The 14,158-nt window shown below is 39.2% G+C and overlaps 1 gene segment (V, D, J or C); it reads right to left on the reverse strand.

Moving 5' to 3' along the window:
- Positions 1 to 1,960: 1,960 nt before the first annotated feature.
- On the reverse strand, positions 1,961 to 2,588 carry LOC134479267 (Ig heavy chain V region MC101-like). The segment is given in 2 exon segments: positions 1,961 to 2,427; positions 2,512 to 2,588. Coding segments are annotated over 2 exon segments (408 nt in total).
- Positions 2,589 to 14,158: the final 11,570 nt, after the last annotated feature.

Below are 14,158 nucleotides of genomic sequence, written 5' to 3' on the forward strand. Positions count from 1 at the left end.
TTGTATAGTGGGTAGTGTGTTGGGTATATGCACGGGGATGATATAGCTTGGTATTGAGTTAAAAGTATTCCCAGCTTTTTGTAAAACAACCAAATGTAATTTGAGAGGGGTTGTACTAGTTTTCACTCCCACCTGCAATGGAGAGTCTTCTTGCTCCAAGTCCTTGACAGCATGTGCTATCACTTTGGATTTTGGTCTAGTAATTTGCCTGCATGTAAATGGAATCTTAACTAGAGCCCCTGAAATTTAATGATTATTCTGCACATGAAAGGAAGAGGTAGTGTTTGCCATTTCAAGCTTTTGTCAAATTGTTTGATACAACATTTTCCATAGAGAGGAGATTGTTTTGTTTAGGCTCACACTGAAGTTCCCCAGTGTTTCTCTGGCAAAGAGATAGTTGGCTGTGTCCTAAGTTTAAACTTAATTCAGTTTTAAGAAAACTTGACTCTTGGATGTGTCCCCGCTGATGCTGATTCAGGATTTGAGATGTGAATCATATAATGTGATTTCATTACTTCACATTGATAGCATCCACTGCAGACCCTTTCCTAGGGGCTGGAGGGCCCAGTTTACATCTTTGATGGTTAATGAGAAGTCAGAGATAGGGCAGTTGAGAGACAAGCTCTGTGAGGGATGTAGCAGGTCGGGTACTGACTACTTCAGTTGAATCTCTACAGGGCACCCTGTGTCATATAACATCACCATCAGTCATACATGTCATAGGAGTCAAGCATGTTTTCCTCTCCTGAAAGCCTGAAACAGTTACAACTTGGAAAAGTCATCAGGTACAGGAGCTCTAAGAGACAACACATCTATTCAAATGGAACGCACAAACTGATCTGAAGAAAAATATAACTAAGTCAGGCTGAATATGGGCCTGTGTACTGGAGGCTCTCCACAGAGTTTTCCAGCCAGGTCAGATGCTCAAGCACAGGTGAAAGTTCATGAGCAGGGAAGAGGAACAGCCTCCTTGGGTTCCATGGCCTCTGCTGCTGCTGTCTCCACTGCTACTGTAGTTGCTGTTGTTCCATGATGCTGCACTGGCCACTGTAGTGCAGGGAAGCTCCTGGCAGCATTTTAGGAGACAAATTCATTTTCTTGGTGGTGATGTAACAACTCTTATGACAGAATCTCTCAGAAGACTAAGTTATTCTCACACACCTTTATTTCTTCTGGATAGGATCTTTATATAGCTTTCTGGGATGGATTGGGGTCTGACAGTGGGTACTTCTGATTGGCTTGGTCTGAGATGTTTGGAGTGCCTCATTTACCTGGGGAAGTGCTTGGAGCTATTGCCTCTAAGTGACTGACTGCTACAAATATCCCTATGGGGAGGGGGATGTGAAAGGATGCAGGTATGTGAAAGGGTCTGGTTCTAGGAACAGGGACATCTCCTACCATCCCTAGCTGCTAGCCTTAACTCAACCTCATCAGATTTTCTCTCACTGCCCAAAGCCTTAGAGTAGATCATAGCTCAGACAGTGTAGAATGGGAAGACAAGTCAATTAGAAGAAAAGGATAATCTCAATAGTAATATGTATGGATGTTGGCCACAGTTAACAGCCATGTATTATGTTCCTTATGTATGGAAAGAATATACTCTTTGTTAGTATTTAAGTGCTAATTGTGCCATCATTATAATATGGACTTGAAAATTTATGTTAGAGAAAAGGAATGGAATTGTTTTCAAATATCATTTAAGTAAGCAGTAGAAATGTTACCAAAACTGCAGTCATGACAGAAACAGTACATTACCAAATCTCACTGGCTCTCGTAACCCACAGTATTTCACTGAGTCATCTTCATAAATATCAACTCAATAATTTGTTCTTATTTTACACTGTTAGATTATAGAACCACTTAATGATTCTTCTATTGTTTGTAGAAACAAGAAGTTTAATAGAATATGACACTGAAGAGTATGTGGTAGAGAATTTCAATGGCTGGAAGAAGAGTCCATATCTTTAATTCTAAAACCCATGCGTAAACATCGTAAGCCAGAGCTTTCTATATTCTGAAGTGATCCTGGAAAGAACTTGTTGATCCTCAGTGCCCCCTGCTGGTCCTAAGAATCCCTGTAGGGAAGTTTTTGTGCAAGTTCACACTGGACTTCTCTCACTGTGTCTCTGGCACAGTAGTAAGTGGTTGTGTCTTCACTTTGCAGACTGTTCATTTTTAAGAAAACTTGGTTCTTGGAGGTGTCCCTGCTGATGCTCAGTCGGGATTTGAGAGCTGAATTATAATCTGTGCTTCCACCACTCCACATTACTCCCATCCACTCCAGACCTTTTCCTGGAGGCTGTCGAACCCAGTGCACGTTATAGCTGGTTAGTGAGAACCCAGAGACAGTGCAGGTGAGGGACAGGGTCTCTGAGGGCTGCACCAGGCCAGGTCCTGACTCCATCAGCTGCACCTGGGACAGGACACCTGGGGACAAGCAACATCACCATTAGTCATTCATCCTATAGATGAGGTGCCTGAGTCCCTCTGCTGAAACTCTGAAACACTTACAGCTTGGAAATGTCACCAGGCAGAGCAACAGCACCAGGACAGCCATGCTGTGAAGGAGGCTCTAGTGAGAAGGAGATGTGGCTCCTCAGCTAGACCTGGGCTTTCAGTCTGAGCCTGAGGGCTGCTTTGCATTGAGGGTGGATCCTGAGAAGATAAAAAGAAGTGCAGGGCAGAATTGGTAGTTTCCTCCCCATGTTCCTATGATAACTTTGTGCTTAGAAAACATGGAGCTGAAAACTCAGGAACTTTTCCTGTTAGTGTTTGGATTTACAATTCTAAATAAAAATGTGTTAGTCACATTGTGCAGGTTTTGGAAGCAAAAAAAGGGGGAGGGGATAGGGAGGTTTATAGTAGGTGACTATTTATTCATGCAATAAAAGTAGAACAGGTTACCTTATCTTCAATGCAATCGTATATTATTGCGAATTGTTCTAGAATGTGTAAGATGGAATGGGAATTACTTTTTTTTGCCCGGAAAGTAATTCTCTTCGATTCTTTTCTATTATTTTTTTTAGATTTTTATATTTATTATTCTTTTCAGAACAGCATTAGTGGCACCCCCTTCACCAGGTGGTTTGAGAATAAAGATGTAAATCCACAGACAATAAGTAGCCTTATATTGCAATTGATTTTCAAGTTATCTTCACATAAATTTACAACCATAAATATCAGTAGGATAACTATGTATTATTTGCATTTGTTTCAGTATAAAAGTATAGAAGTGATGATTACTCAATTGTGTGCAAAATCTGTATAATTTTACTTAGCAAATAGTAATCAAATTTTTTTCCAACTATATATTAAACTTTTTTATATATGAGTGACCAGCTGTTTTAAAATACACTTACTGTAGACTCACTTTAGTCTCATCACTTCTGAAGAAATAACTTTTAAGAAAGCAGTTCACAAATATTTAGCACATTTTGTTTCAGAGTTTTATCTGAGAGTAGGTCCAAGGGACTCATGTGTGTCCTATGTCAGTAGGTTGAGTGAATTAGCCTTCCTATTTAGGGACACTGTAGTTGGGATGTAGTCTTCACACCTCTTGATTTATTTCAGTTTCTCTGTACCAATGTACTTTTTTTAAATACATCTCTGTTTGTTTCTTGTTTCAGCCTGTAGCACATAAATAATGTGTTCTAAATAGGATTATGCATTGGTGAGTGAAGGGAAAGTCAGCTGTTCATAACAATTCATAAAAATAAGTAGACTGACACCAGGTTGTTATGTTAATTGAAGTAAAAGGTAAGCCAGAGATCACTGAGTGATGAGGCAAAGTGGAGCGGAGGGCGGGCATGAACATGAGGAACCTTGTGATTGAAGTGTTGATCACCATAGAGAGTAAGAGTGTGGGGAGCTTCTCCCCATACCGTGGTAATGGAAACAGCACGGAAGAGAAGTACAGAGCTATCACAATCTCTTTGCTAGGACTCCGAGAATGTGGATCTATTACTTGACTTTGTAGTCCCAACATTTTTTCTTATTTCATTGTGCATTATCTTTGAACTTTGAGCAGCTGTCGATGCAGACCATTCACATTAGGGAGAAAGCCATCCATTTAATGGTCATTTACAGTATTAGTGTTGTGTTCCTCTTGTTCTGATACTCTGAGGGTTAGGAGGATATTTTTCAGACATTATTCTCTGTAGGTCTCATCTTGGGTTTGTCTGATATTTCCATTGAGTTTTCATTGTGGAAAGGAGTATCATAGAAATAAATTCACCTTTTTATACTGTATTGGGGAATGTGATACAAGTCTACTTATTCATGTGTTTTTGTCTTTGGTTACTTTAGAAATAACCTGTGTCCCTATTCTGTCCCATAATACTAGGAAAAAGTCATTAGGAAAAGCACGAGTTCATGATAAACTCATACTTTATTTATAATTGTCTTAATTTCTAGAGGCAGATCCTTACTAATGTCTTTCTTCATTCATTTGCTTACTTATATGTAGTTCACAGATGGATACTCACTTAATTTGTCAAGTTGCTAGGACAATACCAGACTGTCCATTTGTGTGCTGGCTAGGATTTTATCAACATAATACAAACTACAGTAATCAGCAAACAAGGAAACTAAATTTAAAAACAAAACAAAACAAACAAACAAAAACCGCCAACATATCCATCAGATTGGTCTGCAGGCAAATCTTTGGAGGTATTCTTTTAAATAATGACAAACATTATATGCCAGGTAGATATGTCTGATGTCATCCATGGTCCTGTGTTCCTGAGTTGTCTTAGAAAGGATGTAGGACCACTATGGAGACACAGTTGGTCAGATGATTTTCTTAATGTTTTGATCCAGGTCCCACTTTCAAGTTCTTTCCTTGACTTCATGTCCTGATTTTCCTCTGGGATGTTTTGTGAGAATTAAGAAGGCAGAATCTCTCTCCTTCCTCAGTTGCTTTTAGTCATAATATTGATCACATAAAAATAGCGAACTAGGCAATTGAAATTCTTCTGATTGAAAAATGGGTATAGGGGACTTAACATTCTGCACAGCGGCAACTACAGTGACACACACAATCACAGTTACAGATACAGGAATACATTACAATACACACACAGAGCATCACATTCTCAGACAGAAATACATCTTCATAGACAGAGGGCATTGCTTTCTTAAAACATTTCTTTAGACAGGAGTAATGTCGTTGTTCTGGGCTCATTATGTAGACCAAGCTGGTATTAAACTATCAGACATTGATTGTACTGTCATTTTCTCCCTATTGACTGAATTAAAGGTGTGCATCACTATTCCTTACCATTACATGTAGGTGCTTTGAAAATTAATTATGAAAATAAAATGAATTAAAAATAAATTTAAGGATCCAAGCCCACAGCTCACTGCTCCAAAATCCCTTGGGAGAGAGAGCTCATGGCCTGGACGGGTGGGCACTCCTGAGACTGCAGAGCGGGAGAGACCACCAATACTGCCCACCTCTGCCCACATCCCTGGCCCAAGAGTAAACTGTATAAGGTCTCTGGGAACCGGAAAATAGGGGCACTCTTATGGCAGACCCCCTGCAGTCCAGACACCGCCTGGACCTGAAGGGAATGAGTCAACAGTTCTCTGCACCCAAATCCCATGGGAGGTACAGCTAAACATTCAGAGGGGAAGACACGCCAGGGAAGCCAGAAGAGACTACACTCTGTCCACATTTCTGACTCCAGAGGAAAACACCTAACACCATCTGGGATCCTGGTGCACCAGGGCTCTGGGAAAAGGTGACACAGAACGTCATGGTTGCTGCCCTCATCAAGAGCTCAAAAGCAGCCCCTCATGAGCAACTTGAGCTGCAGGACCACAGGTAAGACCAAGTTTTCTGCTCCATGCAACCTGCCTGGTGGACTCAGGACACAGGCCCACAGGAACAGTTGAAGACCAGTAGACAGGAAAGACTACACGCCCAAAAGCAGAACACTCTGTTCCCATAACTGGCTGAAAGAAAACAGGAAAACAGGACTTCAGCACTCCTGACATAAAGGCCTATAGGACTGTCTAGCCACTGTCAGAAATAGCAGAACAAGGTAACACCGGAGACAACGTGATGGCGAGAGGCAAGCACAGGAACCAAGCAACAGAAACCAAGACTGGCATCATCAGAGCCCAATTCTCCCACCAAAACAAACACTGAATATCCAAACACACCAGAAAAGCATGATCTAGATTTAAAATCATGTTTGATCATGATGCTGGAGGACTTCTAGAAAGACATGAAGAACTCCCTTAGAGAAACACAGGAAAACATAACTAAACAAGTAGAAGCCTAAAGAGAGGAATCACAAAAATCCCTGAAGGAATTCCAGGAAAACATAATCAAACAGGTGAAGGAGTTAAAAATGGAAATAGAAGCAATAAATAAAGGACACAGGGAAACAACCCAGGATATACAAAACCAAAGGAATAGACAAGGAGCCGTAAAACAGAATACAAGAGATAGAAGAGAGAATCTCAAGAGCAGAAGATTCCATAGAAATCATCGACACAACTGTCAAAGATAATGTAAAGCGGAAAAAGCTACTGGCCCAAAACATACAGGAAATCCAGGACTCAATGAGAAGATTAAACCTAAGGATAATAGGTATAGAAGAGAGTGAAGACTCCCAGTTCAAAGGACCAGTAAATATCTTCAACAAAATCATAGAAGAAACCTTTCGTAACCTAAAGAAAGAGATGCTCATAAACATACAAGTAGGCAACAGAACTCCAAATAGATTGGACCAGAAAAGAAACTCCTCCCTTCACATAATAGTCAAAACACCAAATGCACAAATAAAGAAAGAATATTAAAAACAGTAAGGGAAAAAGGTCAAGTAACATATAAAGGCAGAGCTATCAGAATCATACCAGACTTCTCGCCAGAGACTATGAAAGCCAGAAGATCCTGGACAGATGTCATACAGACCCTAAGAGAACACAAATGTCAGCCCAGGTTACTATAACCTGCAAAACTCTGTCCTCAGGCCTTATAATGGCTTGCAAATTAAACATTATAATTCAATGTCTTTCTATAGCTCCATGTGTGCTATTCAGAAATATTTTTGTTTGCATCAAACTGACTTGTTTTTCATCTAGAAATTCTTAATATGTTTCCTGTAACTTCACCATTCTCTTTGTCCATTGTTATACCAGGCAAGTGGTGCCTACCTTTATGTTGTTTTAGCCTAGTTTTCATGTTCCACAGTTAAAATAAATTAGTAAAATGAGGTTTGTGCATTAACTCATCCTATGTCCTTGCATTTATTTAACTGGTTTCGTTTTCCCCTTCAAATCTTAATTTTCTCAACACAGTCCACTTGTGTGCACTGGTCACAATATTCCCCTACATTTTGTCCACTTTCTCCCTGACTTAAGATGGCATTCCTTTCTAGGCAGCCATGGTGCTGCAAGACCCAAGATTTCTACATCTTAATTTGAAGGCAGCCAGGAAGAGACAATCTTTTGCAGACAACCAAGAGGGGCTCTCTTCCACAGTGGGCAGAATTTGAGCATAGGACTTCACCCCTCTTTCTTCCCCCACATAGTGATGTACTTTTTCAACAAGGCCATAGTTACTCCAACAAGTCCACATCTCCTAATAGTACCACTTTTTATGGATCAATCATAATCAAACCACAACAAACCTTAATTACACATTACACATGCCCTTGGTAAAAAATTACATCCTTAAGAATTAGAAATCTAAATGTTGGTTCTGATATAGTTTAGTTCCAACCCTCTTCTCATTCATCCTTTTTCACCACGACTTGATCTTCAGCCTGTTCCTATGTAACATGACAGCGGATGATTTACATTTAACATTGTGTGGAGCTGTTCAACTTACTGTTCAGACCCAGAGTTCTAATAATCTCGTCAATCTGACTTCAAAAGCTCTCTCAATTTGATGATGCATTGAGATGAAACCCACAGCCAACAGTGCTTCTCTGAATAATGCTTTTCTAGCTCAAATGTGAGACATGATGTTCTTCCAGTCAGCAGCAAAATCTGGGCCCTGTCACAGTGTTCTCAAGTGAAGTGTCATGTGTGTCACTGAAGTTTATTTGAAACATCATTCCAGGAATGCTATTCTATGCAATTAGACTTTAGTACACATATTCTTTTCTGACATATACAATAGAAATCATTTTAAAGTTTACTTTATGTATTTTTTAATTTTCAGCATCTGCTTAATATGTGAATTATGTGTAATCATGTTTTAAGATTGAGATCAGGTGGTGGTGGGTTCATAGCATATGAATCTCATTTAATTCAGCTTTATTCTCTATGTGCTACTGTAGGACATTTATGGATCATGATTTCAGAATCTGGTATTTCAGGATACTGTCCTTTTTTTCACAGACTTATTCCACAGGGTTGATATTAATTAACAACTCCCAGACAGACCACAATGTCAGAACAGATATGTATTTTCATATATTTACGGTAAAATATTATCTTGACAGTGTCCTCATTCCAGCAAAGCATTGAGGCCACTAGGTACACCAATCATAAGATGAGAGCCTGACTTGTTCATACAGGCTTATTTGCACAGATGAACTGAAATTCATTGATGTGGGGCCCTATTCATTGTATATTGGACTCTGATTCATTTCTATGGCTTCTGTGATGAGAGTCCCAAGACTGTGACTATTGTGTGCTGAAGGAATATCTTAGAGATTCTTATTCAATGAGTTAAGATGAACAACAATACTGGAGTGTAGCAGGACAGGGAATCTGGGTTCCCTTGGGCCACCTGGGCTTCAAGGATTCCTACTGTTACCTTGATGTACATCAATGATGATGAGACAAAAGAGCTTTGAGATATTCATTCTCTGATCACTGTGCATCAGCCAATCTCCCATTACTCAATATCCTCTTCGCTCTTTCATTTTTCCCCCCACAGAACCACACTTTCCTTACAGAAGACAGATTTTACATAGATTTTTCAATTTTGTATTTCAGAAAGTCTTAGCAACTTTCCTAGTCAGGGTTTCTATACCTTCACAAAACATCATGGCCAATAAGCAATTTGGTGAGGAAAGGGTTTATTCAGCTTCAACTTTCCACATTGCTGTTCATCACCAAAGAAAATCAGGGCTGGAACTCAAGCAGGTCAGGTAGCAGGAGCTTATGAAGAGTCCATGGAGGGATGTTACTTACTAGGTGACTTATCCTGGCTTGCTCAGCTTGCTCTCTTATAGAACCCAAAACTACTAGCCCATGAATGGTACTACTCACACTGTCCCCCTCCCCACCAGGAATTGAGAAAATTCCTTACAACTGGAACACATGGAAGAATTTCCTCAAGGGAGGCTCTTTCTCTGTGATAGTGATAACACTTTTGAATAATTGCGCAGGTGTCATGTTTGGCTGACAATATATTAAACCTGGTGTTTTCAAGATTGTGTAGAACCCTCTGGTAAAATTGGGGGCAGATGATCTCTAAGTCTGGCCACTGCAAGAACCACCTTCTTATCAGATACATGTCTACAGCCATAGTTCTCCATCCCTTGGTGTGCACAGAACACCAAAGAAAAATAGAAAACATTCTGTATTTAGTTTGTCACTCACTGATCTGAAAGCGAGCAAAACAATCACTTACACTGCTCACTTCAGACTTAGGTCAAGTATATATTTTTACAAACTCTTGTGACATGACACCATGTTACTGGTTTGTTTTTATGTTAATAAGATCCTGGGAAATGTGACCTGAGGTGTCTGAGGCGACCACTGTGAAATTGCAGTGATGCAAACATTGGTGATGAACCCACATTCTCGCACTTCTTCAGCTACTGAACAAGATGAAAGGGGACATATTCAAAGTAGTCATGATGGCCTACAAGTTGTAAACAACTCAGCCCTATTTTGTAGCCTCTATAACAAGACAGGGGTTTGGTGACATTTGACTCCTCTCTTCATTTGCTTTAGTGTTCCAATCTTCCACCCTGTCCTCCATGGTTCCCCATGGTTCTCCTTCTGCATTGCTCTTTTCCTACACACTTCTACTTTACAAATTACATAAATTCCAAAAACATTGGGTTTTGGCCCTCAGAAGATATCAGTAACTAAAAATTTTAGAAATTATTAAGAAAGGTTTATTGGAACTGAGATGAATTAAGAGAAATTGCCAGTCTCAGGCCTCTGCCTGTGTAGATCACACTCCCCAGTGACTATTCATTCACTTGTGTAGTTGTAGTTGTGAGGCTGTAGTAGGCAAAATACTTAATCTTCCACTCCCTCTCAGAAACATTATCCTCACACAGAGCTGGACCTGATGATGGCAGAGGAAGAAAAAAATGTATAATCACTGTATAGAAGAACCTGTAGTGGTTACTTGAGCATCTTCTAAATATCAGTTTAATATGAACCAATGAGTAAAGAACCCTCTTCTTCCATTTGATTGGAAGACACATCATACCAATATGTTGCAGACAGATATATTTCATCATCATAGGCAGGAGAAGTGTCTGAACATCTGACAAATTAGACAGTTTCCAGAGACTTCATGTTTTGGTTGAACAACCATCATCCCTTGATTTCCAATTCCCACCTACTCTTCTACAGTGACTCTGTCCATAGGTTTCCAGAATGCCATTGAGAAGAAGGCTGTATTTAGGTTTTTAGTGACACACCTGACTTTTGATGAGGAACCCCAACTGAGAATGGGCCAAGAACACTTTATATTATGTATCTGGGACATTTGTATAAATAAGGTCATTAGAAGTCTGGGGGAAAGAAAAGTAATTAATGTGTTAAAACAAAAATCATTTGACCCATAAAATTCTAGGGGAACTATATAAACTAAAACTTAACAAATAAAGAGAAAGATGAAGAAGTAATATAACTTACTTCTTAAATGGATTAAGAGCTGTTTGCAGCAAACTGAGGCTCAGGGAGTAGTACCAGTTATCTTGTCCTCATGACTCAATTCACAATTCTTATACAAATGTTATTACCAGCATCACAGCTGCTTCAAGTCTGTTGCTTAGCACAAGTTTGAGGATGGTGAAAAGAGTGAAAGTCATCAGGTTCATGTGCGACTGGCCCTTAATTATTTTTGTGTTCCTTTAAATTGAATCCTATGTAGTGCCCTATTAGGCAGTCTTACTAACTCTCTGCCCTGAGACTAGGGCTTCACAGCATTAAGGCTTCTTTGTTTTTCAGGTTCTATTCATGATCTTCTAATAGAACAACTTCTGCCTGAATGGTGCTCTGAATTTTGTGTTCAAGTCAGAGATGATACTACATTTCAAGGTCATCTATAACAGGACTGATTTCATAACTCTGTCCTTCAGGTTTTTACTACATAATCCCAATTATATCTGTTTAGTTCTACATAATTAGAAAGAAGGTGGGTTTGGTAGCCAAAGGAAGATCCAGGCCCAGGTATGGACTATTTCAGTGTTATTTTATAGACTGATAGAAGTCATCTCATCTCAACATGTAAACACACACACACACACACAATACACACACAAACAGATATACACACAGATATACACATACACACACACAAGCATACACACACACATACCTGTAAAAACTCACACTCACTCAGTCACTTACACTCACACATTGAGAGTGAAAGAAATTAATATAAGGAGACACAGTCAAAGAGGGACCGAGAGATATAAACAGGTGATAGACAGACAAAATAAATACAGCTCTACATAGAAACATTCTAATAAGTAAATGAATAGAAAACACATATTATACAAGAAAACAGAATTTTGAATGGGCATCTGTATACTACAATGTTTACTGCACCCTGTACTTGTAGAGGTAATTCCTTTCAAGAGGCAACCTAGACAAAGGAGTCCAGGCTTCTCTTCCCTCAAGATCTTTCTGAATAAGTTAAGTCTCAGCTAATAAAAGCTTGTGTTCTCTCTGTGCCTCCTGCTGGTCCCAAGTGCGTGCACTCCAGGAGGTTTGTGTTTGAGCTCACAGTAACATTTCCTCACTGCATCTTGCACAGTAATAAGTGGCTGTGTCCTCAGACTTCAGACTGCTCATTTGTAGGTACAGGGTGTTTTAGGAATATCTCTGGAGACGGTCAATCAGCCTTTCACAGTGTCAGGATAGTAGATACTACCACTATCTCAATTAATGGATGCGATCCACTCCAGCCCCTTCTCTGGAGATTGTCGGACCCAGGCATGCAGTAGCTAGTGAAAGTGAATCCTGAGGCTGCGCAGGAGAGTTTGAGTGACCTTCCAGGCTGCACTAAGCCTCCACCAGACACCATCAGCTGCACCTCACACCAGACAACTGCAAAAAGAGAATGTAAATCAGAAGACTGTTACTAAAAAAACAACAAAATAATGAAACAAAACATTTTTTTCTATTCCTCGTGTTCTCACAGCAGACAGAATCTCAACTCTGTAAATCACCTTTTAAAATAAAAACAAGGAAAACCAAGTTGAGCCTGAAGTCCATGGCCAGTGTTCTGTGTTCAGTGCTGATCAGTGATTGAGAGGACCTAGGAATACAGGGCTGTGCTCCTGTGTAAGAGCTGCAGGGTCAGGCAGAGCTGGTTTTCATTGGAACAGAGAAGGCTTATTTACGTGTTTTCCTGCTATATCATGCTCTGGATTTGGACCTAGGCTGAAGTCAGTGATCACAGCAATATAAGACATGAAAGCCACAGTTTTATGTTACAGAGTTTGACAAATTAATTAAAATTGTCAATTTCATACAGATTTTCCAGTTTTGTTGAGTATAGGCTTTTGTATAGATCTGATATTTTTTTGAATTTCCTCAGATTCTGCTGTTATGTCAACTTTTGCATTTCTGATTTTGTTAATTTAGATATATTCTCTGTGCCCAGTGGCTAGTCTGGCTAAGGGTTTATCTATCTTGTTGATTTTCTTAAAGAACCAGCTCCTGGTTTTGTTGATTCTTTGTATAGTTCTTTTTGTTTCTACGTGGTTGACTTCAGATCTGAGTTTGATTGTTCCTGCTGTCTATTCCTCTTAGCTATATTTGCTTCTTTTTGTTCTAGAGCTTTTACATGTGCTGTCAAGCTGCTGATGCATGTATGCTCTCTCCTGTTTCTTTCTGGAGGCTCCCAGAGCTCTGAGTTTTCCTTTTAGCTTTCACTGCTTTCACTGTGTTCCATGAGTTTGGGTATGTTGTATCTTCCTTTCATTAAATTCTAAAATGTCTTTAATTTCTTTCTTTATTTCTTCCTTGACCAAGTTTTCATTGAGTAGAACATTATTCAAATTCCATGTATATGTAGGCGTTCTTTCCTTATTGTTGTTATTGAATACCAGTCTTAGTCTGTGATGATGTGATAGAATGAATGCTATAATTTCAAGCTTCTTGTATCTGTTGAGGCCTGTTTTGTGGCTGATTATATGGTCCATTTTGGAGAAGGTATCATGAGGTGCTGTGGAGAAGGTATATTCTTTTGTTTTAAGATAAAATGTTTACTAAATATCTGTTAAATCCATTTCGTTCATAACTTCTGTTAGTTTCTCTATGTCTCCGTTTAATTTCTGTTTCTATCGTCTGTCCAATAATGAGAGTAGGGTGTTGAAATCTCCCACTATTATTGTGTGAGGTGCAATGTGTGCTTTAAGTTTTAATAAGGTTTCTCTTATGAATGTAGGCGACCTTGAATTTGGGGCATAGCTATTCAGGATTGAGAGTTCATCTTAGTGGATTTTTCCTTTGATAAGTATGAAGTGTTCTTCCTTATCATTTTTGATAACTTTTGGTTGAAATTTGATTTTGTTTGGTATTAGGATGGCTACTCCAGCTTGTTTCTTGGGATTATGTTATTGGAAAACTGTTTACGGGCTTTTTCTTTGAAGTAGAGTCTGTCTACTTCACTGAGATGAAGTATCCTGTATGCAGCAAAATGCTGGGTCTCTTTAAATATCCAGTCTGTTAGTCTATGTATTTTTATTGGGCAATTGAGTTCATTGATGTTGAAAGATATCAAGGAATAGTGATTGTTGCTTCCTGTTATTTTTCTATTTAGAAGTTGGATTACATTTGTGTGTTTCTCTTCTTTTGTTTTGTTGCAGGGAGATGAAACTCTTGCCTTTTATATGGTGTAGTTTCCCTTCTTGTGTTGGGCTTTTTCATCTATTATCCTTTCTCAGGCTGGATTTGTAGAAAGATATTGTGTAAATTTGGTTTTGTCATGGCATAT

Source organism: Rattus norvegicus, chromosome 6 (assembly GCF_036323735.1).
Source record: "Rattus norvegicus strain BN/NHsdMcwi chromosome 6, GRCr8, whole genome shotgun sequence".
In the NCBI taxonomy this organism is placed as follows: Eukaryota; Metazoa; Chordata; class Mammalia; order Rodentia; family Muridae; genus Rattus; species Rattus norvegicus.